Source organism: Heterocephalus glaber, unplaced genomic scaffold, assembly GCF_053883595.1.
Source record: "Heterocephalus glaber isolate CG9 unplaced genomic scaffold, H.glaber_assembly_v1.0 deba00000122, whole genome shotgun sequence".
In the NCBI taxonomy this organism is placed as follows: Eukaryota; Metazoa; Chordata; class Mammalia; order Rodentia; family Bathyergidae; genus Heterocephalus; species Heterocephalus glaber.
In genome coordinates, this window is record NW_028258138.1 from 82,244,642 (window position 1) to 82,266,147 (window position 21,506).

The window sequence follows — 21,506 nt, forward strand, 5'->3', positions numbered from 1 at the left end:
CTGGGTGCCTGGGCGAGGGGGGACTGGAGAACCCCCGCTCTTCATGGAGAGGGGTCCTTGGGAGGGCTGGCACACCTCCCCTAGGGCTCAGTGCGCTGAACTGTGACAGAGAGGCGCCGGACTCGGCTGCTCCGGGCGCATCTGCTCTGGGACAGCGCAGGAGGGTCGCCCAGCCTGAGGCCACAAGAAGCCTGGAACCTGGCAGGACACCTGTCCGGGCGAGGGTTTTCGGCCCAGCACCCGGGGTTTGGGAGGAGGGGGCGCCACACGCCTACCTGAAGCTGCGCTCTGGCGCTCGCCGTGCCCAGGTGGGCACCGGCGCTGAGCCGGAGCGCGGAGCTCCTGTCCGCCTCGGCTGCAGCCGCTCCGCTCGGCGGCTGCGCTCAGCCTGTGGGCGCAGGGCCGGCTGCACGGAACCGCGCTACAGGCGTGCGCAGCGGGGCGAGGTGCGCGGCGGGACCTCTGCCGAGCCCTCTGCGCCTGGGTCTTCCTGGGCTGGAGGGGGGGGTCGCTGTGCGAGGTCCTTGGGAGAGGGGCTGAGCGCCCCGGGACCTCTCAGCCGAGCCCAGGACCCTTTCGCCGCTCACGTTGTCTTCTGAAGGTCCGCGCGGGAGGGTGGGGATGAGCCAGTGGCCCCGAGTCTGAGCGGGGTCTCCTGCGCCGGACCTGCACCGGCTTTCCCAGGGAGCCGCCCACCTGGCTCCCCTAAAGGCCCACAGGCCGAGACACAGCGAAGCCCAGAGGCGCTGGGGGGTGGGGGGGACCCAAGCGGTGCCGAGACCTCCGAAGAGGGAGACAAGAGAGGAGGTGAAGGCCCGAACTGCCGGCGGCGAGCTGAGATTGACTCCGAGTCCTCGCCCCCAACCCCTCTCCGCAGATGCTCAGGCCTCGGCGGAGAGAAAGTGAAAGCCGGAATGAGGGCTTGTTAATTAACTGATCCTTCTCCACTAATTCATCCCCGGAGGATGAGAGACCGTCAATCCGCTCAGAGCTGGGGGCGCTGAGCTATTTCGAAGTCTAAAGTCAAAGCAAGGCCGCGGGCCCTCCCCTCCGCGTGCCCGCCCCTGAGCGTGGGACAGGCGGGTCCCAGGACTCCAGCGGCACCCGGAGCCCCTGCCCGGCGCTGGAGCCCTGCTCTGTCCACGGCTGCCCTCGGCTACCGGGAAGCGGGTAGAAGTGGACGGTGCCCCGCGGACCCGGTCGCCGCGTCCGCTCTTCAGCCCTGTGCGCCTGCGCCGCGCGCGCTCGGCTGCTGGAGGACCAAGACCGCGGGCACAGGGACCGCCTCTGAGCCAGCCCAGGTAGGCCGAGAGTAGTGTGGGGCCTCCTCTCACCCCGAAGCCTGCGAGCGGTGGGGAAGGGGACTGAGATGGAGAGGAAGGGAACCCCGCGGGAAAGTGCATAACCCTGCCGCCCGCCCGGAGGCACTCACTCCAGACTTCGGTGACTGCATTGCACTGCCTAGGGCCATCTGGAAGGACGGAGGACAAGTTCCCTTCCAGGCTCGGGCCTGGCCCTCCGACCTCGGGACCAGAGAGGCGCGGGCTTGGTGCCCGACAGGTGCTCAGGGGACCCGGGAGATCACGGGGCGCCTGCCTGTACAACTAGCAGCCTGTGGCGGTGCCCTACCTTTTCCTAGAAAAGGTGGAAAGTGAGAGGCTGGAGAAGGGCTTCTTCCCCCCAAACCCAGGGGTGTCTTACAGCCCAGAGGGAGCGGTGCCGGGTCATTAATTTAGAGGGGTGGGATGACGCCAGTGCATCAGCAACAGTCTGGTGCCGCAGATCCTCACGGCCGCATCCTGGTTCTAAGACACTGAATAACAAGGAGCCTTGTTTTAACATTTTTTCTTGTTTGCTTTCTTGCTTTCTTCCAAGCGAGGTCACTTTCTAAAGACTCAAAAGGTGTCTAGCAGGTGCCTGGCTTCGGGACTCTGGCTGAGGATGCTGGCAGCCCCGCTCCCTTGCACAGAGCCCGGCCTCATGCATGGTCCTTGCTCCCAGGTCCCGGGCTCCAGACCCCTCTGCATGTATGGGCGTTCGGAGAAGCGCCTTCCGGTCACCAAGTTACAGCACAGATGGAAGACGGGCGACAGGGGAGGGAGTTCTCACCAAATTAACCACCTTTAAACCGTCATGTGTTCCTTCCCTCCTGGCAATGCTTGCTGCACCCGAGTGGCACTGTGGCTCCCAGTGGTTTGGGGACGAGGATGGGGATACAGGCCTGGGGGAGGTGAGGAATCCTCCCACACAGACTCAGTCCCAGTGTCTGCTCCCTCCGTGGGAGAAAGGTGGGGCTGTCCCCGGAGGTGCCCATGAGAAAGTCTGGTGCAGCCCAACCTGGGCAGTGTTTGCCATGGATGGCCTTGGGCGAGATTGGTTGATAACAGCCCCACACAGGCCCATTTGCTTTTTGTTAATTATTCACCCCGGCCAGACCTTTCGGCTGTCCCCTGGCCTCTTTGGGCCGAGGGAGCCAGGCCCGGGGCAAGTACGAGGCCTAGGAGCTGCATTTGCTTGGTCCCTGGAGAGAAGCCAGCCCAGGCGTGGGGACGCGGGAGTTGGCAGCTCCAGGCGGGCGCAGGGTGGGAGTAGAGGCCGAGCCGCATCTGGGCTGCACAGCTGCTCTAACAAAGGGCCGGCGGGGCTCGACCATCCGTGTCTTTGGGGCCTGGGGCGAGGCCTGGACCCGCCTCCGCCCATCCTGTGAAGTTCCAGCGCCTGCCCAGGGCAGTGCCCTGGGGACCCTCAGGAACTCGTGGGACCCGGCCAGGGTCTGTGTGCGGCCCAGTCTCCGAGCTTGAGGAGCCCTCGTTCCTGTGCGCAGTGCCTGCTAGGGAGCTCAGATGAGAGGGAGTGCAGCAGGTTCGAGAGCACAGGCGGTGGCGGTGGCGGAGCTCTGAGCTGCCAAACCCCATGCGACTGGACTTGGCGGCTATTGTTCGGTGACCTTGGTGTCCCTGCAGTGAGCATGCCCACAGAGGTGAACCCCACGCCCTTCAGGAGCGCCTCAGAAGTGTGCAAAGAGTGGGCCCAGGGGCCAGAGCTGCCCCCGGTGCCCACCCCCAGCCCCACGGGGCACCACAGCCAGGCAGCTGACCCCTGCGGTGCACGGAGTCAGCAGTAGCTCAGCTGTGTTGCAGCAGCGAAGCCCCCGAAGTCCAAGGCCTGTGTTTTTATCCTCGAGCTTTGAGCCCTCCGTGATGGCTGCACCCTACTCCCTGCTTTTGCGGCTCTGCTTCCTCTAAGCTGGCCTCCCCTCTGCGGAGGCCGTGCGCGCCCCCTGTGGGCCGGCGGGGTGGCGCCCGGCACCTCAGCTGTCCAGCTCAGCAGGGGTGGGACGCGAGATGCCTTTATTTTGAGAAAGGGAGCTGGGGTCACTGTTTTGATGGGAAGAGGGCGCGAAGGAGGAAGAGAGGGCTTCCTGTGCCTCTCCTGAGGTCCCCAACAATGCTGGGGTTACCCAGCTAATGGAGACATTTTCATGCCCCCAGCCCTAACCTCTCCAGGCGAGGTGCACGCGTGGGTTTTCTGTCTGAATGATGCTCTTGCTGGTGTGTTTTTATCTAAGAAAAGCAGGGTCGGCGCGGAGAAGGTGACAGGCGGTCACAGTTCAGAGATGGGGCCGGGGCGCAGCGGATCAGTGGCTCCTTTGTTTCCTTGTTTCCTCTCCCAGCAAAATGACCCGAGGCAGGAGGGAGGAGGCCGGGCCGAGCAGAAGTCTTTGTTTGCTGCCGGGGTGGATGGAGCGGGCACGCCATCAGGACCCCGGACAAGACCCCAGACAGGACCCCGGATAGGACCCCGCCGCCTGTCTCCGTGCCGCGGCCCGGGAGCTTTTGAAAACTTGCAGTGAGAAATCGGAAATCCGTGGCTGATATTCCGGAGTTTATGAGCGCTCGAGGCCCCGCCAAGGAGAGACACAGGCTGGGCCAGGGCAGCAGGCAGGTGAACCCACCCGCGGCCATCCGGCGGCAGATCTTTCCTGCGCGGCAGATCTTTCCTGCGCGGCTGCAGCTCCGAATGCGCGTCCCTATGGGTGTGACAGGGCTGGATCATTACGCTAAAACGCTCAATTCCGTCCCTTTGATCTGTGCTGGGGAAAATCTATAGTCATCTCTAATATACGAGGTCTTTAAGGAGGTGGGTACACGAGCTGCTTGATGTCATCATTTCCGCATCCTCGACAAAGCCAGCTCATCAAATAGAGGCTGCTCCCGAAGTTCTCAGGAGGGACAGTTCTTTTAAAATATGAGTAAAATGGATTCCTGATTTTCTTGTTAAAAGAAAGAAAAAATTCTCAAGGCTGATTGGGATTTGCAGTTCAAAAGAGATTCCCCGGTGTCAGTCGCTGGCCTCAGTAGAAACTGGTCCTTGCAGGCCCTGCTCCCCTGAACGCTCCCACGCTGGAATATTTAAGCACATACTTCAAGGCGGCTCAGCCTGGAGGCTCGCATGAGAAGACTGGTTTCATTTCTCTGCCCATCAGCACAGAGCGGGGTTTCTGCACTGTGGTCAACTGAAATGGCCCCCAACCCAGGCTGGCAACCGAGGGAGGAGCTTGTGGAAGCCATGGCTGTCAGAGGGTCCATTTCTTATGCTGCAGGAAAACATACAACAGATACTTGCTAAATACGGTTCTTGGCATGTCTCTATTTAAGTGAGACAAGCACCTTTAGAAGAAAGCACATTGTTTCCAATGAGAAATACCAGCCTCACTCAATAAAAAGGAAAAATATATTTCTAATGTGAATGAAATTAATGTACAATCATAAATCTGTTTCAGTAGGTTTTTATTCTAGTGCAAGCGTGTTATCACTATGGTACTTGTGCTAAATCTTAATTTCCTCTGAGATGACAGAGTGTGGGAGGTGACTAGGCCCATCGCAGGACAAACTGACAGTTTTGACGGAAATACACAAATTATTTGTCATAAAGTCTTGCTATGGAGTCATCTGTAAATCTTTCTCCCCAAAGATCTTACAGTACCATAAAATTGAACAAATTAGCTTCTAGACACGTTCTTCTCTGGAAGAGACTGGACCCTCAGGTGCCAGCCCCTCGTGTGGGATTTAGTGAGCGCTGCACATTTGTTCGGAGTGCAGGGCTCTAGAGTTTCCCCATAACACTCGCCGCCTATGCCGAGAGTCACCAACTCGATCACAGACTTGAAGAGAGAAAGAAAACTCACAGTGCCTGCCTGTGCCCCAGATATCCGATGTCATTTGCATGGGACACAAGAGCCCTGAAGATTTTGATGCGCAGGTGAGTTTGGGAACCAGCGGCCTCATGGCTGTACCATGCCCTGCTGCTCTCTTCGGTGAGGTAGATGATTTGTTTGTGAATCACAGCTGGAAAACATGGGCCTGCGGAACTCAGCACTCCTGGGTCGAAGCCAGACGCTCTTACCTCCACCCCAAGCTTCTGTAGCCAGTGTGGGAACCCAGCCCGTGGACCGAAGTGAGAAGTGACTGACTCCTCATAACACGCCCCCAATTTATTATTCACCCCATGCATGGTAAACTTCTTCGAATTAGAGGCCTGTGTCCTCCCTGAGGGGCTCTCAGAGTTACTTATGGAAACTTATTTCTTTTTGACTCAAGACTTATGAGAGGGTTTTTTTTGCTCTCCTTGAAGAAGCAGCCAGGGGGAATGGCAAGCAGTGAGGGAGCTGGACTCGGAGCCCAGGTCTCTCTGTCCATTTGTTCACTTAAAGTTATTGATGGGGAAGACCATCTCGTCAGCTGCGCTCTTCAGGTAGGGCTGGTCCTCGGGGACAGGCCTGCAGGGCTGAGGACCCTGATCCTCCCATGCTGTGGAGCTCTGGTGTTCAGGTCTCATCTTGCCAGTTCCAGAGCATGCCTGTCACTCGCATCTGAGGACTCTCTGCTCACCCAAAAGTAATGCATTGACTAAAACTCCATCCCCCGCTGGCAGCTGTCCGGAGGGAGTGTGGTCTCCAGGTACCTGACGTTGTGTGCGCCATGGGCACTCAGAATCAACGGCCCCTGAAGTCACTGTCGTTTTCACATCTGGTGATGATCTCATAGTCCCAAAAAGAGGTTATCAGAAGAACACAATAAACTATGTGCTTTTCGCTTTCTTTCCTGTAGTCTCCTGCAACAGATCAATGGGGAAATTAAGTAAACAAATGAGAGCAGCGCCACCTAGTGACCCCAACTGGCCACCGCGGTTCCTGGGCTGGGCCGAGAGGAGTGGCTCCGCGATTGCAGTATTGATGGAGCACAAAAATCGTTCATTAAGGCAATTTGATCTTTGCTATTAAATGTCCTTTCAATTCATTTGGGGTAATTAAGATCCAGTTAAAGTGATTAAATTCTAATTACTTATGCTAGACAAAGACATATTTGTCACACTAATGCGGTTAACTAAGGACTCGGAAAGAAAGTTAACATTTACTTCCAATGACGCAACTGGAAAAATCAGTTCCTCTTTTCATCATTAATCCAGTGAGCTGGGCGATTATGTAATGGCACTCCACACTCGTTAGCGCTGGTTCAGATGACTGCTGGGGGAGGACTTGAACCAGAAGCAACCGCGTCCCACTCAGCGTCCCTGGGCAGCATCGTCAGTGTTCTGCCCCCCAAGCCCCCACCCTGGGGTCGTAAAAGCTGTGCAGCCTCCTGACATCCCCAGAGGGGCCTCACAGGACGCTCTTAGCACCAGCTGCAGGCACGGCTAGGTGGGAAGGTAGTTCTCGATGCAAAGCGGCTCTTGTCTGAGAGTGGCCAGCCAGAGGGGCAGCATGGGGAAAAGAGGTTCCGGGGCCCACAGCTTCCAGCACTGTAAGTTTCCTCCCGCCTCGGCCTGCTGCTCCACTGGACGGGACAGGCTCCTCTGCTCGGGCCACACCACACCTGAGGTGAGGCCCTCGGAGTGCACATGTGCGCAAATTGGCCTTTCACATACAGACACCCTTCAAGTCTGACCCATCATTCACTGCAGCCTCTCCGCTAAGGCCACAGTTGCTCGCCTCTCGGGATAGCTTAATTATGAATGCTCATAAAGGGACACTGAGTTTGAGCTTCAGAAGTCGGAGGTTTGCCTTCTTCACAAAAATATTTATTTTTTCAAGGATGCACCCAGGATTTTCCTGGGAAGATACCAGTGAGGTGGCCAGGACTCCTCCCGGAAGACCTGTGCCTTTTGCCGTCGTGAGATGTGTGTGTCTCGGCCAGAGTTGTGCAGTCTTCCTCCCTCCCTTCCTTCTCCCCTACCTGTCACCCTGTGCATGTCACAGGCAAAGAAGCTGCAGTCAGCAGTCATCAGCCACTTCAGTCAGACAACTCTGCTTTACAAATAAATCTGCTAATTGTATAATATGTAGAGTCATTACTGATTTTCTGGATCATGCTCTGCCATCTTAAATTACTGGGGGAAAGAAAGTGCCCTGGATGGAGAGTCAGGGGAAGGGTGGAGAACCTGGAGAACGGTTCTGGCGGTCCCCAACCCTCTCCCCTCATGGAGGCCCCTGACCTTCCTGGGCCTCAGGCTCCTTTGCCCCAGGGTCCTCCCTCCTGGGCCCCACATTCTGTGACCGACTGCCTCTGTCCCAGGCACCTCGAGCTGTTGGCAAGTGTGAGGCTCACCAGGAACTCTTGCACGCTCTGCCGGGAGCGTAAGTTGGCATCAGCTCAGAACCTCGAGCCAACACGTGCCTAGAACCTTGCTGGTTCATCTGTAGCCTGGACCAGCGATGGCGAACCTTTTAGAGCTTCAGTGATAACCAGGCCTGGTCTGGCTAAGCTCACAGCTGTTCCAGAGACATAGGAGACCGCAGAGAAGCATCCTTCTCAAGAGCAAAGGCCAGAAGCAGGCTCGGTGTGCGCTGACGAGGGACCTGCAGCTAAGTAACCATGTGCTCCTGCAGCGTGGGAGGCACCAACATGGAGACTTGGCACAAGGGGGCATCGTAGAAACTGTGTTAAACTTTAAAAATTGAGCGAGTGATAGCTAACCACGCCAAAACAGTGCCATTTTAAAAAGCTAAAAAGCAAGCAAGGCTAAGTAGCTTCCTGTTTAGAGAAGCCCACAGAAGTGATGCAAAGAACTAAGAAACACATGGGACTGGGGGAGCAGAACACTTGTGCGCATGTGCAAGGGCCCTGGGTTCCATTTCCGGCACTGCTGAGGGAGGAGGAGAAGAATGCGCTGGTGGAGGAGAAACCCTGCGGCAGGGCTCCCATGGCGAATGTCCTGGGTCTTCGCTGGCCGTGGCTTCCTCTGTTCTCTGCCTCCGCTCCCTGTCTTCCATGATGCGCATTGTTCTGCAGGCAGCAAACACCACTTCTCTGAACCCTGGGAGGAAGAAACTGTCTTTTCCTGGCCCCCAACCCAGACAGTTTGGGCCAAGTAAACCCAGCACGTTCTGCACTGGTATGCGTTCAGCCCCACCCTGTGCTGATGCCGACTTCCCTGCAACTTCAAGGGTTGACCGGGAAAGAAAAGTCAGAACCCAGGCCTCACCCAAGCCAGGCAAGCACTCTTGCTGAGCCACATCCAAACGGCAGATACACCGGTCCTCAGAACAAAAATATCTCTCTCTCTCTCATCTTTCTTTTCCTTCCTTCCTTCCTTTCTCTGGTGAGAAGAAAGACAACTTCACATTTTCCTTTTAATGTGTGATTGTATGTGTGTGTTGTGTATGTTGTGTGTGTGTTTCATGTACGTGTTCAGGAAGGAGAAGCCAGGTGTGATGGAGTCTTTTTTGGTTGTAGGTTTGGTTTGGTTTTGGTTTTGTTGTATTGGAAATTGACCACAGGGCCTTTGCACAGAGCTACATCCCCAGCCCTTTTTTAAAAAACTATTTTGAGACAGGTTCTTGCTGAGTCACTAAGTTGCTCAGGCTGGGTTCAAACTTGTGAACCCCCTGCCTTAGCCTCCCAGAGCGCTGGATTGGTAGGCGTGGGCCACGCCCCCCAGCTTATGAAGGGACAGCTTTGAAGACTTGGATGACAGGTCAGACCTGGGTCAGAAATGAAGAGGTTTCCCAGCAGAGGCCAGCTGGGAGTAGCACCGGCTCAGACTCCATCTCTGGTTTCTGGCACCTGGATCACCAGGAGCCTGCAAGTCTGCTTCTCCCTGCACAGCCATGACACTCTTCCTTCCTGTGAGTAACCAAAGAGTCTCCAGGGCAGTGCTTTTCAGTTTTCAGGGTATCATGATATTCCTCCGGGGGACCGGGCAGATTGGTGGAACAGGCAAGGGGAGACTATAGTATGGGTCACTTTGTAAAAAGCTTCCCAGGTGAATCTGGTGTAACTTCATGGTGAGAATTACAATATTGGCACTGAGAATTTAAGAGAGTTTTTTATTTTTTGTTTGTTTTTTTGAGACAGAGTCTCATTATGTAGTTCAGGCTGGCCTAAAACTCACTAAGGAGTCCAGGTTGGTCTCAAACATGTAGTGACCCTCCTGCCTCAGCCTCCCCAGTGCTGAGATTACAGGTATGCTCACCATTTTTATTTATTTTACTTTTATTTCTGGAATAACCTTATAGCTCCTTTCCTTACTGGGTGTGTGGTGTGTGTATATAACCTTTGACTTTTGGTCTTTTTAAATCAAAAAATTCACTTAACAATTCAAGATCACTGCCAGAGGGGTTGATTCCACATGCTCCTCCATCTGCAAAGGTGATTACTATTCTGTAGGGCCTTCCTGCTCATGCTGGTCCTGATCCACAGTGCCAGCCTTGCCTGGGAACTGCTAAGAAATGCAGGCATTCAGTCTGGCATGATGGCTGGTGCACACCTATAATCCCAGCTATTCGGGAGGCTGAGGCAGGAAGATTGCAGGTTCAAGGCCAGCCTGGGCAACTTTGTGAGAACTTGTCTCAGAATAAATGAAAAAGGGCTAGAAATGTAACTCAGTAGAGCTCTTGTCTAGCATGTGTGAGGCCCTGGGTTCACCTCCAGTAGCGCAGGAAAAAATAAAAAAGAACTTCAGGTTCTGGTTCTGCCCCAGATCTCCCGAGTCTGAATCTGTTTTAACAAGGTCCTCCGGAGAGTCCCGGGCCACCGCGCCTGCGAAGCTCCATCGAGGGCTGTGTTCCACACTTCAGAGGTCCCTGTGCCTTCCTTCACCCAGACTCGGTGGGGTGGGCCGGCCAGAGCACAGAGGAGGGAGCAGCAGGGCGCCCTTCACATGCGGGATCAGGGCCAGGGCATGGTTCTGGGCCGGCGGGAAGGAGCCTGCAAAGCAGACCGCGGGGTGACAGAGCCCCTTGTGTCCTGCAGCTGGAGCCTAAGGAAGCTGCAGCCCTCTCGCTGAGAAGGGTCAGATGTGTGCTTCTGGAAGCTGCTGCGGGTGGTGCTGCAGGAGGGGTCACTGGGAGTCACTGCAGCTGGGGCAGGCACAGGTCTCCAGGCAAAGCCTGGGAGCAGGCAGCACCTTTGCCGGAGGCCAAGGTGACGTCACTGAGGCCTCAGACACGGACAGGTGCGCTGCACTCTGCCTGTTGTACACCGAGGCACCTCGCCCACACCTATCCCGCAGGGCGGAGACAGTGATTCGAGCAGCATGGGCCTGGCTCCCCAGGTCCAGTTGTCCCTTCCTGGTGCTGGGGAGCCAAGTCCTGCATGCAGCAGCCCTGCTGTGAGCAAGCAGAAGCGGCCTGGTCACCGTGGTCACAGAAGGTCGGGAGCCTGCGTCGCTCAGCGAGGGGACAGGAGGGGAAACAGAGGCCCCAACCCTGGCCTCTTGGGTTGGAGCCCTGAGTCAGGCAGGTGGGAATGAGCCCTGCAGACATGCACATTAACGTGTGCAAGTTTTGCTTTTACCGAGAACAATGAATACTTTACTGCCAGTGAACACATACTTGTTTCAATACATGGTATTTCTCCTCATTTTTAAAAAGTTGAAGAACATAGATGGGTATGCGGGGGAAATTGGAAAAATTTGGATTTTCCAGGAAAATCCCCTCCAGACTCACCTGTGCTGTGTACACCTACAGTGTGTTCTTTATTGTTCAGCAGTCGCCGACAGTGTCACATGACAGCCTTCATTTTCACACAGGGTGCTGGTTGCTCAGGTGTGTCGCTTGCCTTAGTAGACACCGTCCTACCATTTGCTGCTTACTTACTAAACTGAAGCACTTTGTATCTTACTTTTATAACTTATTTTTTAATTCCAATTTTTTTAAGAATGCAAATTCTTTTCTGTGGTGAAAGTGTGCTATCCCACTCAAGGGAAAAGAACACAAGACTCACACACGGCCGCCCTCCCTGCGCTGACCTCTCTGTGTGTACATCTTCTTCTGTTCCCCATGGGTGATGCATGTGTACTATTTTGTAATTTTGTTTTGTTTTGAGACAGGGTCTCCCACTGTTTAGTTTGGCCTGGCCTCGAGCTCGCAGTGATCCTCCTGCCTCAGCCTCCCGAGTGCTGGGATTACAGACATGCACTATTTCGGCAGCTCTGTTTTGTAATTTTTTAAACTAAAATCCTGTTACTAAGTCTGTGATGGAGTATTTAAAAACACATACGAGAAAAATCGAGACTTATAAATCACCCCCTCCCGAATACACTGTGAGCAGAAGTTGATGCAGGGGATGCACAGAGCCAAGACGGCTGCAGCTCTCAGAAAGGCGCTGCCCGGCTGCCCAGCACTCGATACCAGAAAGCACTCTGCCCCTAGGCCTTCTGCTTACAGAGGTGTTCTCATTTATTTAGCCAATCCTCTATTTTTAGGCACTTCAGTTTGGTCCTAAACTGGCTAGACAAATTTTTATGATTCTATATTTTAGAATCATTATAATTCACATAACCTTTCTGCAGTATCACTGAATATTTTTGTTTCATTTCTGCTATCATTAATGACAGCAGCTTGAAACACTATACATGATTTGGTTTCCTCTTACAAAAGTATTTTTCTCCAGGTATTAGTGTTGCATGTAGAAACCTTAGAAAAAATGGAAGCATTATCACAATAAAACAAAATCAAATCATTTATAGTTCCATAACCCAAAGATAATACCTACTTATACATAGGATTGTTCCCTTCTAGCTTTTTAAAAGCACGTATATAAAGTACATTTAAATTTTTTTTCTTTTTCACAAAATTAAGCTGATAGAGAATTTACAGGTGAACACATCTCATTAAATACTACTTGAACACACGATTTTTAAGTTTTTACTTGGAAGTTATTTCAAATGATAAAAGGTTGAAATAGAACAAAGAAAATTAGTATACCCTGCACCTAGTTGTTAACATCAACCAGTTGACTGGTTGCTGACATTTTACCTCTGTTCGCGTTATCCGTGTTCTCCCTCTCGGTTGTGCAGCGTCAGTTTCCCCCAGAGCCGTCTGAAGGTTAGCTCCACATACCATGGCCCTGGCGCTCTAAACGTGTTTTCCCCAAGCCTCTGGCAGCTTCTCCTGGGGTCATAGCTCAGCTTGGTCATTTGACCAAGTAACGTCCCCTGGGCCTGGGCCCCACCCGTCCCAAGGCCCTGCTGCCCTGTTCCCTCACTGCCTCTCGTGTGCGCACGACTGTGGCCTTCCTTTGTCTCCTCCTGCAGGCCCGGGGTGTCTGAGGGGAAGCGCCCCTCTGTGGTGAGACACCCCTCCTGTGTTTCCGGGTGTCCTTCTTGCCCAGGAAGCTGCGTGGTGGGGGGTGTCCTCAGGGTCGCACCCGGAGGGCCCACACTCTGTCCCTGGCTCAGCGGCAGAGCTAATCCCGACCACCCAGAGTGCTGCCTGACCTCCCCCAGCATAATCTCGGGGTGCCATCCCTCCCTTGCAGCCGGGAAGCAATCTGTGCGAGACCTTCCAAGACCACTCAAAGCTGCCTCTCCTCCTCGATGCTCCCCGTAGATCTAATAACTATTGATCTGCGCTCGATCCAGTCTTCATCCCAGGGCTGTCACAGTGGTTTTCCCTGTCCAGCTGCCTGCCATGTGACAGGTGGCCCTGGCTTTCTGCAGTGAGCACCAGCCTCCTCCTCCCTTGCTTGCTCCTGAGTGGACTCGTGACTTCCTTTGTCCCCTGATGGCTTGTAATTCATACTGCATTTCAATATTTTGGTGCTCAAATTGTGCCAGGTCTCACTTTGGCCTGACTCCTATGGGAGCCCTGTGGCCAGATTCCCATGTCCTTTTTTTTTTTTTTTTTTTAAACTTTCTGGCCTAAAAAGATGTCCCAAGCTCATCTGGAGCCTTCAGCATCCCAAGCCTAGAATCTGCCACTTCTTTGGTGAGCCCTGGCTTATTTTGGTGGGTAGGGTGTCAGAGTCCAGCCTCCCAGACAAAGCCAGGATGTGATGCACACTCATCTCATGCGCCGACCACATGTACCTGCAGACACACTGACGTGAATGCTGGTGCCGTTTCCGTAAATCATGGGTTTCTGCCAGTGGCACCTCCACCTCCCGTTGCTGCTTTTTCTTGCCTTCACTCGTTCCCTATTTGTGTGTTCTTTACTCTACAGTGAGAACTCTCATTTTCTCTCTCCTCTCACAGACACCACGCACTTATTTGACAAATCTGGTAATGTATCTGAGTGCTTTGCTTTGCACATATTCATAAAATAAATAAACTCGCATAAGCTTTTGTAGACAGAATTCATTTGCCGGCCCCACCCCTGCCGGCCCACAAGGCTGCCGGAGCATCACCCGGGTCCTGTTAGATCAGACACAGGCAGCACCCAGGGGTCTGTGTCTAACAAGCCCAAGAAGTGAGCCTAATGCATGGTGACGTTTGTGTGACTCAGAATCTGCCACCGGCTGAGGCAGGAACATCTCCACGAGTCTGAGGCCAGCCTGGGCTACACATTGAGTTCAAGGCCAGCCTGAATGACATAGCAAGACCCTGTCTCAAAAAGCAAAACAAGGGCTGGGGATTTAGCTCAGTGGTTCCGGCACCTGCCTCGCAAGCGCAAGGTCCCAAGTTCGATCCCCGGTACCAAAAAAAAAAAAAAAACAAAAATCTGCAACAAGCGTTTGCTACAACTGGACAGGGCCAGTGTGGTGGATAATTGGGCCTCACTGACGGAACCTCTAGGCTCTTTGGGGGACAAGGCCCCACAAACCAGATGCCCAGAGACCCGAGCTCCTAGGGCCCCCTGGTATTCCTCCCAGGCCAGCCTCCCCAAATCCTGACTCCATCAACCTCCATTTCTGACAAGTATATGGGGTGATCCTGGCACGCTGGGAAAGTTTTAAAATAATTCAAAATGGGGCCAGGGATTTAGCTCAGTGGTTTCGCCGCTTGCTGCACAAGCGCCAGGACCTGAGTTCGATTCCCAGTACAAAAAAAAAATTCAAAATGTAGAGCAGTGGCTCCAGCCTTAGTGGTTGTCTCAGTTACGTGGGGAGCTTGTCCTAAATGCTTTGTGCATGAGTCCTACACTCAGAATCTCATTCCGTGGGTCTAGGATGGGGCTCCGGATAAGCCGCCTTTCGGGCCCCCGGGCAACTTTGACATATTTAGACCACACCCTGCTGGGGTTCTCTGGGAGTCCAGGCCCCACTCCTCAGCATGGAGCACCCTGGTTCAGGCCAGATGTTCAGAATCCCAGCCCCACCTGCCCTACTCAGTCAGCACCTTAACAAGGTGTCTATGCGACTCAAGTGTGAGTGGGGCGGGCCTAGGAGGCTAAGGCAGGAGGATTGCAAGTCCCAGCCCAGCCTGGGCAATGTAGCATTTTTCAAAATGAAAAAAGCTAGTGAAGCGCTCGGTTCAATCCTCAGTGTGTGTGTTGGGGGTGGGGATGAAGCTCCCAGGCAGAGTTGACCCGGTGCCTCTCAGCTGCGGTGGTGTGTTGGAATTCCCTGGGCGCTTTCAGGCTTGCCAGGCAAGGCTGCTGTGGGCCAAGTCAGTCAGCATCTCGAGATGGATCCCAAGCTCCCCTGCTCCTGGCATCTCCCCGGAGCCAGGACCCAGACCTGCAGCCCCGAAAGCAGGTGGGTGGAGGGCGCACTCGCAAGGGCCTAGGCACCAGCTGCCAGAGGCCCCGAGAGCAGAAAGCCGCGGCCTGGCAGGTGCTGGAGAACAAGAAGCACATGGCAAGTTTGATCTGTCTACTGAGCATTCTTTCTCCACGCCCTTCATCCCCCGAATTTAATTTCTCTGTGGCCCTTCCCGGGTTCTCCCATCAATTTACTGTTGTGATTTCCACCTCGAGGACCGGGGGTCTGCGCCATCCTTCCCTGTAAACCTAACCTCCTCACCTGGGTATTCAGCCAAGCCACACACGGGCCACAACCGGGAAGGCATCCCCCGCGCCTGGGCACTGTGTCCTTGGAGGGAACTCGGAGCTCCATTCATTCCCAGGTCCCTGCTGCGCCCCTGCACCCCCAGCTCCGTTTCTCCAGCCTCTCCCTGCCCACCCAGGGAGCGGGCGGCACAGCCTCTGCCACTGCCGAGGGCTCAGCAGCATTTGGGGAGCTCCCAGGCCCCTTCCGAGACACCCAAGCACTGTTCTGCTGCTTCAGGAATATGTGGTAGGGGATCAGGGCTCTCCCAGAACCCAGTGCCAAAGCGCGTCATGAGCATCTCTATCTTCTCAGGGACCACATCCAGCTTGCTTACCCAGGAGGGTGCTGAGTGTGCGAGGCAGTGATCTGTGGTCCAGTGTGAGGAGGGGGAGAGGCCTGCAGCCCGGGGAGGTGGCGTGAGTCGGGACTCACTCTGCTGGGGAGGGAGGTGCCCGGGGTGGAGAAGCTCAGAAAGCAGCCCCTGACTCCACCCTGCCAGAGTGCTGTGTGCAGGAGCAAGGGACAACAGGTGCAGCCTGTGCTGTGTGTCCACTGGCACCCACTGCGCGCTGGCAGTGTCACAACTGTGGGTGACAGCAGCAGCCCGGTGGGCACGGTGGTGGGGCAGAGCGGCATGGCCTCAGAGAGCTCGCTGGAGAAGAACCCCACTGCAGACTACAGGTCGCCGGCAGAGCAGCCCTCAGGGTTCGAATCCACAGTCAACTGTCCAAACATCCAAACAAGGGAAAACTTCATTAATCTGAAATTAATTGTACAAAATGTCAGATGACCTAATGGAAAGTCAAAACTGTAGATGATTTTTAAAGGAATTCCATTTCGTAACTTTCGGTTGCTGTGAATATTATGAAGTAATATATGCAGCTATTAATTATAGAAATAGGATCGATAAACTTTACAGTTCACAATAGGCCCATATGAAGTGAAAATGCATAATAAGCACATAATTCATCGGGGTGCCATCCATGTGGATCACTGGTGAGTGAACGTTGAGCTGGGGCATCCGAGGTGCGGATTTCCAGTTATTGGGTGCGAACTATTGAGGATCTTATTTAAATGAGATTCTGACGTATGAAAACCCTCTTAGATCAGGCATTAGCAGAAGTTTAAGAATTTAGAAATCAGTAATCTCTCCAGTTTAAGATGAGCATCCTCAAGCTGACCTTCCAGCCAGGAGCTGGCCACCCTGGGCCACGCCCCCCGGTGCCTCTGAGGTCAGCAGGAGAACCTCAGGCTGGCCAGGGTCCCCACCTGTGCACTGGGGACCTCCAGGCTGAGACCCCAAAAGGCTGCACATTGAGAGGAGGTGGTCATCCAGGAGACAGGGCCAGCGTCCCTGGGGCTGGACAGTCCCGCTTCCTCAGGGGCTGGCTCCACAGCAGCCCATGCCAGAGAATATGAGAGAGGGACCCTGTCTGTAGGAAGGAGCGGAGATATCCTGGATCCCATAGGAAGGGCTGGTGGGGCTCTCTGCTGTCCTGGCTGTGCCTGAGGACTTGACCCCGGCCCGGCCCGCCTTGCTCCCTCAGAGCTGCTCACGCAGGGCTCACCCCTCAGGCCCAGCGAACCGCCTCCCTTTACCCCTCCAGGCACAGCCACAGCCCCAGCCCCAGCCGTTCGAATTGTGTCTGTGGGTGGACTCGGTGTCCATCCTGGGAAGTCCATTCAGCAGCAAAGGAGGCCAGGAAGTGTGAGAGGTCAGGGACAGCCCATCTCCCGCGTCCTCTCAGGGCCAGCTGGCCCCTGTTCCCCACGCCCCTCGGGACACTAGGCTCACTCCAGTCCGTCCTGCAGCACGGATGGCTGTCCCCTTTGTGCCCACACTTTCTCCTTCTCCCCTTCCTTCTGGCCCTCTTTCCTGGTGGCACGCAGCGTCCTCCCCACCACAGGGAGACAGCCCTGGCTGACAGCCAGCCCTGTCCTCCGGCTGGACGTCACCTTGGCCTGGGCTCCAGGGCCCAGTCCCCAGGGCGGGGAGGCAGGGCGGGGACTGGCCAGGTGCCACGTGGTCAGCCCACCTCTCAGGTGTCCACCTCCCAGGAAGGGAGGGCACCCTCTCATCCCTCCTAGTCCCCGGGCCCAGCGAAGGCTTTCTGGGTGTCTCTGCAGGGCGAGGCCATGATGGTTCCCTGGCGGAGAGTCCGGATTTGTGTCGCCCCAGCCCACTCCCCTGGACGTCACTGCTTCCCGATGACCATGCAGGGGTCCGCTCCTTGCAAGGCTGTGTCCTTGGCCACGTCCGTCAGAACTCACTGGCGGTTTCGCAAGTGGTATGCAGCACTGCTACTCTGAGTGCAGCTTGGACGCTGCCAGTCCCACAGAAGTCAGGAGCCGCGCTCAGAGACCAAGTCCGGGCAAGGGCTGCTGAGTAGCCCAGGTGAGGCAGGTGAGGGCCCGGCGATGCCCAAAGACCGTGTCGTGTGTCCACAGCCACATGCCCTCCAGCCCCATCAGGAAGTGTCTGCACACGCGTGGGTCCCTGCTGCTCCCTCAGGGGGTGCTGTGGCCCTGGCACCGTCCGGAAGAGGGGCTGCCCTGGAAGGGGCTGGGAGGGCATTGGTCAGACCCTTCATTTTACCAGAAGGAACCGGAGCCAGCTTGGGCGACAGAGTTAATCCAGACGCTTGACTCACAAATGACAGGACCAGAAGCACAGCCCCATCCGTCCCTGAGCTGCCGGGCAGGGCACAGCTGATCACGCCCAGCCCAGGGTGCACTCCCCCTCTGCAGATCCCAGGACAGGACGCCCAGAGCGTCAGGACGCGGTTAACAGTGTCCTCAACACGACCTGTGCCTGCCTCACCTGGCCTGGGCCACACGGAGTGAAGGGGAAGACGTGTAGAATGCCACTGGGGAAACGGCCCTTACTTCTTACTGTATTTTCATTATAACGGTAAAAAAGGAGGGCAACTTGAGCATAAAGTAGTGAGGTGTCTGACCTTGCCTGGTTCGGTGGGAGGGGCTGCCAGCTGAAAGCTTCCGTTCTGCTTAATGGCAGCAGTGGCTGTCTTCACAGTGCACGCGAGAGAGTCTGAGGCGCTGTGCTGGTAAGCGCTGCATTTTACTCACCCAGTCGCACAAACGTGGGTGACACTGACCCCCGAGGCTTGGGTGTGAGTGTGAGGTGGGAGCAGGCAGAGTCAGCACCGCCCTGCCCCTCCCTACACATTCAACAGCCACACAAACCGTCACCGAGGCTCCCCCAGTGTCTACCCGGACAATCTATGGTGGAGGCCGCTTTATGGGCCCCGCGTGGGAGCTGGACACACCTGTAGGCCACCGATTTAATGCAAACGTAGACTCAGTTTAAACAGTGTGAGGATCTGTTGCTTAGTGGCGGTGAGTCCCGGGAGGACAGATGCTCGTGTGCTGGTGAGCTGATAGGGTTGTCACTGCTTCATCTGATGCTCCTCTCGTAAGATGGCAAGGGCCCGCATGCTTCGGCTGCTCCGTTCTGGCGAGCGAGCATGGGCCTGGGCTGTGTGCAGGACTGGCTGGTTGTGCAACCTTTACCTGCTCTTTTGGAAAATCTGGAGAGGACGCAGCTCATGGCAACGGGAAGTCAGCAGTAGCTGTGGACTCCGAGAGACAAGAGAGACCTTGGGCCTTGTGTAGCAGACCGGAATCCTCAGGAGGGGCCGCTGAGTGTGAGAACTTGGTATACGGTCTGCTCACACTTGCCTGCGTGGTTGGTGTCTCCTTACTCCCTCTTTGCTGCGACAGAATGCCCGACACCCACAACTGGAATGCTGGGCTGCCTTGAAATCCCCCTTCCAGAGTGGGCCCTGGCAGCAGCGAGCCTGTGGGGAGAGCAACAGCACCTGGCCCCGACCCTGCCACCACCAGCAGGGTTTTTGGGGGGCCCCCCCCGCAGCCCCGCCCCAAACCTGCCAGTCGCCCGCTCACCTCTGACTCTACACACACAGCATCCTCCCTGCCGGAGTCCAGGCCACCAACCACAGCCGCTGGACGTTCCCTGCCTGCACACAGCTGCCCTTTTGCTGGCTCCACAAACCTCCATTACCCTTGGGCTGGCCTTGAGGTCCCCTCTGAGGTGCCCCCTCCTGCCCCTCGGAGGTGAACCCTGCTGCCACACCTGGCCTGTCAGTGGGTGTGAGCGAGTGACCGGGCAGCAGGGCACCAGCATTGTGCACCGTGTCCTGTGTGACAGGATTTGGGGACTCGACTGTCCCCAGGCAGGCACCACGCGGGAATCTCTTGTGGGTCAGGACACAGCTGGTGCCCAGGGACGCTGTCCCACACGCACCTTCTGGACGAATGCTACCGCTCCACCGGGCAGGGCCTCCCACCATCACCCTTGGAGTGCTCCCTGCTCATGCTCTTGTTAATAATGCCTTGGAAGTAGGGTGAAGACCCCCCAGGGCCTGCGTGAGCTGGTGCAGAAGGGAATCCCCAGGTCTGTTCACTGTTCCGCTGGCCCTTCCTCATTCTACATTTCCTGTGTGCTTTATAATGTGTATGTAAGGTCACATGGTGACTCCTGCACAACCTGTAATGCATAACAGGAGGGCCTGCCCACTCAGCACTGTTTTAGGGGCTGGGGACAGAACCCCAGCCTCACACATGCTGGGCCGCTGCTGTCACGGAGCTGTGCCACCAGCCTCAAGCAGGTCTGCTAAGGAGCCTGCATTGAGGAGATATCCTGGAGACCTTGGCCTGGAGGCGTCTTCGGCTTCCACTACCCCTGGAGCTGGTCCAGGACTGAGCCCCGTAGCTGGAGTGGAGCCCAAGGTCGGAGGGGACCCCAGGGCAGAATCCAGGCAGCAGGCACGAAGCAGAGACAGAGAATGTTCTAGCAGGTGGCACTGCTCACCGGGTCGGAGAAGGTGGCGCTGCCTCCGTGCCTGTGTCGGCCGAGAGCTCCACTCCATGGGAGCCAGGACACGAGCTGTGACTGACACCAGGCCTGCACCTGGGTCCTATGCCCCTGGGGTGGGGGTGGGGTGAGGGAGGAGGCAGTTGGCAATGCCACAGCAGTGGGCAGGGAAGAACAGTGCAGCAGTGAGATGAGCAGAGAGCATGGGGAGGGAGTGGGGCTTCAGGAGCCAGAGGAGGACGCGGTCCCCAGGTGACCGTGACCGTGGGCATGTCCGGCCCAGCCTGGATGCAGGGAAGAGGGGTTCCTACCCACGAAGAAGCAGGGAGGGCTGTGGGACGCTGGGGAGGCCACAGACAGAGGCCTTGGGTGCAGGCTTTCCCGGAACAAGCCCAGAGTCTGGAAACAAGTGCAATTTTTGCTAGGCTTTTAAACTTTCATTTGGGCTCTCCGTGTTCCAGCAGCCGCCACCCCCTGCTGATAATGCTTACATTTAAAACACTTAGGACAGTGAAAGACAGGCACCATTCACCCCCTACACAGCGCTCCCTGCCTCAAACACAGCCCATCCTTCTGGCACCTTCTGAAGCAGCTCTGGGGGCCTCTTTCCTGAGGGTCTTTACAAAGTGAGACTGGAAATACGGTGACTGCTGCTGCCGAGCACCATCCAAAGGAGGCAGCTCGTAAAAACATGACGCTGCGTCCTCTTCCACCTTAGTCACCGCATCCGGCAGCATACGACTCCTGGCCCTTCCCAAAGTCCAAATGACAAGAAAGGGAAACATCTCAATCCACCCAGGACATCGAGGCAGCTGTAACAGCACAGCTAAAAGACGCAAGAAGACTTCAGAAAGAGGCAAGAACAATGGGATGAGTGTGTTCCAAGCTAGGGGGGATTTTGAGGGGGATTCTGTGTAATATGTCTGTCCTTTACTGTAATTAAAATATTTAAATAGTCGCCATATTTTGCAATCATACCTCATACCTGGCGTTTGTAAAGTGCCTCCTTTAGCATGAACTTTTACACATGCTACTTCTACTGCAATCCAGCAAGGTAAGCATTCTCATTTTGTTCGGTTTCCGGTTTTGTTTAAATTGCCCAGGCTGTCCGGGAACTCACAGTGCTGTCACCTCAGCTCCCACATCCGTTCTGCAGGTGGAGCAGTAAAAGGTCCCGGTGATCAGCGCGGTTGTCTGAGGCCTCGGCTGAGGACCCAGGCGGGGCACTGACCCTTCCGCACCCCCAGAGGAAGCCGCCCGTGTCGCGTGTCGAGCGGTCCCCTTGCTGCTCAGGCCTCGCCCAGCCCCCTCCCAGGCCAGCGGACCAGGGGAAGCCTGGAAAGGCTAGGCCTGGGGGGCGTGGCTGGCCCTGCCCACGCTCCCGCCCACCCTCGTGCGCTCCCGACCGACCGCAGACCGCGGGGACCTTGTCCTAACAC

At 55.8% G+C, this 21,506-nt stretch overlaps 1 protein-coding gene across 3 annotated transcripts in view; it reads left to right on the forward strand.

Moving 5' to 3' along the window:
- The window catches only part of Onecut1 (one cut homeobox 1), a 30,518-nt gene that overhangs the window by 1,459 nt on the left and 7,553 nt on the right, over positions 1–21,506 (forward strand). Inside the window, exon 2 of one of the 3 annotated variants that reach the window (XR_015438771.1) lies at positions 878–1,301. The exons of 1 other annotated variant lie outside the window; for it this stretch is intronic. Coding sequence is in view for 1 of the 2 variants with exons in the window: in XM_087180426.1 (XP_087036552.1) it covers positions 20,786–20,985 (200 nt within the window). In the remaining variant the exon portion in view is untranslated. Of the gene's footprint in view, positions 1–877; positions 1,302–20,785; positions 21,501–21,506 lie in introns of those variants that run through there. One more of the 3 variants, XM_087180426.1, reaches the window with a different exon arrangement.